Source organism: Merops nubicus, unplaced genomic scaffold (assembly GCF_000691845.1).
Source record: "Merops nubicus isolate BGI_N331 unplaced genomic scaffold, ASM69184v1 scaffold49912, whole genome shotgun sequence".
NCBI lineage: Eukaryota > Metazoa > Chordata > Aves > Coraciiformes > Meropidae > Merops > Merops nubicus.
Window position 1 is genome coordinate 405 of NW_008593830.1, and position 4,007 is coordinate 4,411.

The following is a 4,007-nucleotide window of genomic DNA, read 5'->3' on the forward strand; positions in this document are numbered from 1 at the left end:
GAGGAGGCAGGACCTGAACGGTCCTGTGGGGTTGGCCTGACACTGACACCAGCACTGGGCTCTCCTCGGGGTGCTGGGCAGGTGGGGTTTGCTGGGAGGTGCTAGGCCAAGGGTGGCCCTGTGGGAATGGTTGTAGTTTGGGGTGCAGTGCAGGGAGCTTTGCTTGACCTATGTCCACACCTGGTTTGCATCCTCCCTGCTCTTCCCCTGGCTCTGTTCATCCCTAATTCTGCCCTGAGCTGCCAGACAGACTGTTTGTCCAGGGCTGCTGGGCCCCGGGAGCCGTGCCGGCTGCCACGAGTGCGGTGCAGCACTGGGAACCGGCCTCTCGGGGCGTGTGGGTAACGCCTGCCCCCAGCTCCCCCCGTCCTGCTGCACTCAATGGAGACCTTGTTGCCGACTTCTGTGTGCGGGTGGTTCATGGGCTGCCAGGAGCACAGGCGACCGTGGTCGTAGCTGGATGTTCCTGGCTCCACCTCCCCCGTGGCCACACTCAGCCCCTGCTGAAACATTTGTGCCGACAAGTCAGTGCGGAGCCAGGCTGTGACACACTCAGCAGCCTGGCCCTGGCGTTGAGCTGCCACGCTCAGTCTGGCCTTGCCCGGCCTCCGCCACGGCCCCTCTGCCAGCCTGGAGACTCACTGGCACCTGGAGTAGCTGTGGCTGAACACAGAGCTGGGGGTTGCCATCCATCCGTCCATCTGTCTGTCTGCAGGAAGTGATCAAGCAGCAGGAGGAGGTGAGTTGCCATCAGTGCGCCGAGCGGTGCTGGGTACTTTGGGGGTGCTTTCCTGTGAGGTCATGGCCACCCTCACACAGCCCACATGCTATGGCCCTGGCAGACACCCCTCTGTTCTGTGTTCTCCCCTGTCCCTGGCGGCACCCTGGGGTGCCAGCGCTGGCAGGGGGCCGTGGTGATCCTGGTGTCACCACAGAGATAGATGCTGTGAGTCAGTGTGTGCTCTGAGTCAGGGACGCGTGGCAGCTCTCATGGCAGGGCTTAAAGATACATCGGGTTGGAAGTACTGCCTGGTGGGTGGGAGGCCCTGGGGCTGTGCCCCCCTCAGCTCAGCACTGTGCTGGTGGCTCTGCTCCACACCCTGGGGTGACATGGCGAGCATGAAAGAGCTCTTGTCCTTCTGCAGCCCCGGCAGCACCGCAGCGGCCTCCCCTTCACAGCAAACAAATTCCCAGTGTTGGGCACAGGGACAGGGAGGAGGGAGCCCCCGTCCAGCCCAGCTGGCTGTGACCACAGCAAAGCCCAGGGCTCCTGTCAGTCCCAGTGTTCCCATGGCCTGTCTCAGGGATCCCAGTGCTGGGGGATGCTGGCTGGGCTGTGGGAAACTGGATACTCTGCCCCAGAGCCTACAGCCAGCCACAATGCCAGGCTGGCTCTGCCTTAGGGTGGCCCTGAGGAGCCTCCACAGCTCTGGAGCCACAGGGGTTGGCCACTCTCCTGTTTGGTTATCACTGCTCCAGGCATTGCATTTTCTTGGGCGTTGCGCCTCCTTTGATATTTCACCTCCTGAGTGTCGAGCTCCTGGGTATTGAAGCTCCCTGGGTGTTGGGCTGTGTCTCCATGGGTATTGTACCTCGCTTCTCCTCAGGTCTCAGGTGTTTGGTTTTCATGCCTCCTTGATTGTTGTGTCTCTGGGTATTGTGCTTCTGGATTTCATTCCTCCTTGGATGACATGCTGATGGGTAATGTGCTTCTTCGGGTATTTTGCCTCCTGGGACATGCCTTGGGATATTATGCTGCTGTGTCCTGTGCTTCCTGGAGTATTGTGCATTCTTGTGCATCCTGAGTCTGGGTATTGTGCTTCCTAGGACGTTTTGTCTCGATATCACACCCCTGAGTATCAGTCCTCCTGGAGTGTCATGCTCAGAAATCATGCGTCCTTGGATATTGTGCCTCTGGGTATCAGGTCTCCTCAGGCACCATGCTTCTGGTTATTGCACCTCTGGGTGCCTCCAGATATCATGTCTCTGGGTATCGTGTCCCTGGGCACTGCAGCTCCGGGTATTGCACCTCTGGGCACCACACCTCTGCGTACTGTATCTCCAGGTACCACACCTCTGGGTACCATGCCCCTGGGCACCACACCTCTGGGTAATGTGCCTCTGGGTATCGTGCCTTTGGGTATCGTGCTGGTTTCAATGCCTGGCAGGGCACAGGGCCATGCTTGGCCAGTGCTGGTGTGTTTAAAGTCATCGTGCCTCTGTTTTGCCTCATGATGTGTTGTTGCTGCAGGGATCATGGCACCCTGTGGTTCCTCCCAGACTGGCAGTGCTGTGTTCCATGCCTGTAAGGTGTGGTGTGGTGTGACTGGCTCTGGGGACATGGCTCCAGCGCCCTGCCTGGCTGTTTGGGCTCAGTCTCATGCATGTGGGCAGGGCACTGCAGCCACAGTGGCCCTGGGGGCCAGTGCCCACGTGCCTTATGCGTCCTCACCAAAAAGCTGTCGTCCTGATATTAGAAAATAAATATTCTGAGTTTTTTAAAAGGAAAAAAATCTGGATTTTTTTTTTCTATTTGTGGGTTGTTTTTTTTCCTCTTTCTTTAAAAGAATGAAATGACTCACACTTCTCAGCTGAAAATAAACCTGATTGCAGCTGCGGTGGGGAGCTGGTGAGCTGTGATAGGACGGAGGCATGGGGCCCCTCAGAGAGCAGCCAGGGCCAGGCTGCATTAGGTAGCCCCTGCTCACTGCCAGCACCCAAAGCTCCTCCCTGGGGCGCGGGGGGTGCTGCAGGGGCTCAGGTGGCCCTGCTGGAGCTGCTAATGGGGGTAAAGTGCTCCTAAGGGGGCACTGCCATCTGCACAGCCCCTAGGGCCTTGCATCTGTGCACTTAGAGCAAATCCCCCTGGGAGCACACACGTGCACCCCCACGTGTGCATGGACGCCCCTGTGCCCCTGGGGCTGGACCCCCGATGCTGTTTGTGACATGGCCGTATGCTCCTCTCTGCAGGGACCCCTGCAGCAGTGACGGGCCAGCCATGCTCCCCGGAGCCAGCTGCATGGCGGGTAAGACACTGAGACACCCCGAGAGCCCCCTGTACCCTGCACACCCTGTTCCCACACCCCGCTGAGGGTGATGTGCCGGTGCTCAGCACCCCAACAGCATGCATCGCCCTACCCCGAGGGTTAGCCAGCTGCTCCCCAGGCCCCGAGGCGTCCCGGTGTCCCTCATGGTGACATCTCGGAGGCAGGTGGTGTGTGGAGCTTTGCTTGTCTGACTACCGCTCACCCTCGCTCCTTCCCAGCTTCCCAAGACAGGGCGTGGAGTGAGGGCGACAAGGACCCCACGTTGGCTGAGCCGGGGGTGTCCCACAGCCCCCTGGGTGCTCAGCCTGGCCCGTTGGTGCAAAGGTGTCTCCTCCGAGACCTGGAGATGGATGCCCTCGTGCAGACACAGACCCTGCGGGATTTCGAGCAGGTGAGACCGCGGGGTGCCAGAACGCTCCCCATGGCATAGCCAAGACCTTCCCAGCACTGCCAGGTGCTTGCAGGGTACGTGCCAGAACCCCTGGGTGCACCAGCGGGGTGTGGAGGGCAGGAGGGGGACGCGGTGGAGGTGGCCATGGGACAGGGGGAAGGAGCTCAGCCTCTCCGGGCAGCGCGTTCCCCTTCACGCCCTCCCGGCTGAGGCGTGGGGGCCGCGGGGCTCGGGTTTCACCACCCGCCTGTCCTTGCCGTCCCTCCTCCCGGAGTCCGCAAATAGCTCCAGGAGCAGAGAAAAAAATAGGAAAGGGGCCGTGACGGGGCCGGCGGCGGGAGCTGCGGGCAGGCAGGGACCCTGGGCCGTGTCGCCGGCGGCGCCATGTGAGGGGTGCCGGGATGTGCCCCCCATGGAGCGCCGGCCATGGCTAACGGGTACCGCACGCTCTCCCAGCACCTCAACGACCTCAAGAAGGAGAATTTCAGCCTCAAGCTGCGCATCTACTTTCTGGAGGAGCGCGTCCAGCAGAAGGGCGAGGACAGCCGGGATGATGTCTACCGGCGGGG

The 4,007-nt window shown here is 60.9% G+C and overlaps 1 protein-coding gene across 1 annotated transcript in view; it reads left to right on the top strand.

Annotated features, from left to right (window-relative positions):
• Nucleotides 1-3,864: 3,864 nt before the first annotated feature.
• LOC103768402 (myomegalin-like) overlaps nt 3,865-4,007 on the top strand; it is a gene marked incomplete at its 3' end in the record, with an annotated part of 2,081 nt that continues 1,938 nt past the window's right edge. The window contains exon 1 of the mRNA XM_008935543.1: nt 3,865-4,004. Coding sequence (XP_008933791.1) covers nt 3,865-4,004 — 140 coding nt within the window. The remainder of the gene's footprint in view (nt 4,005-4,007) is intronic.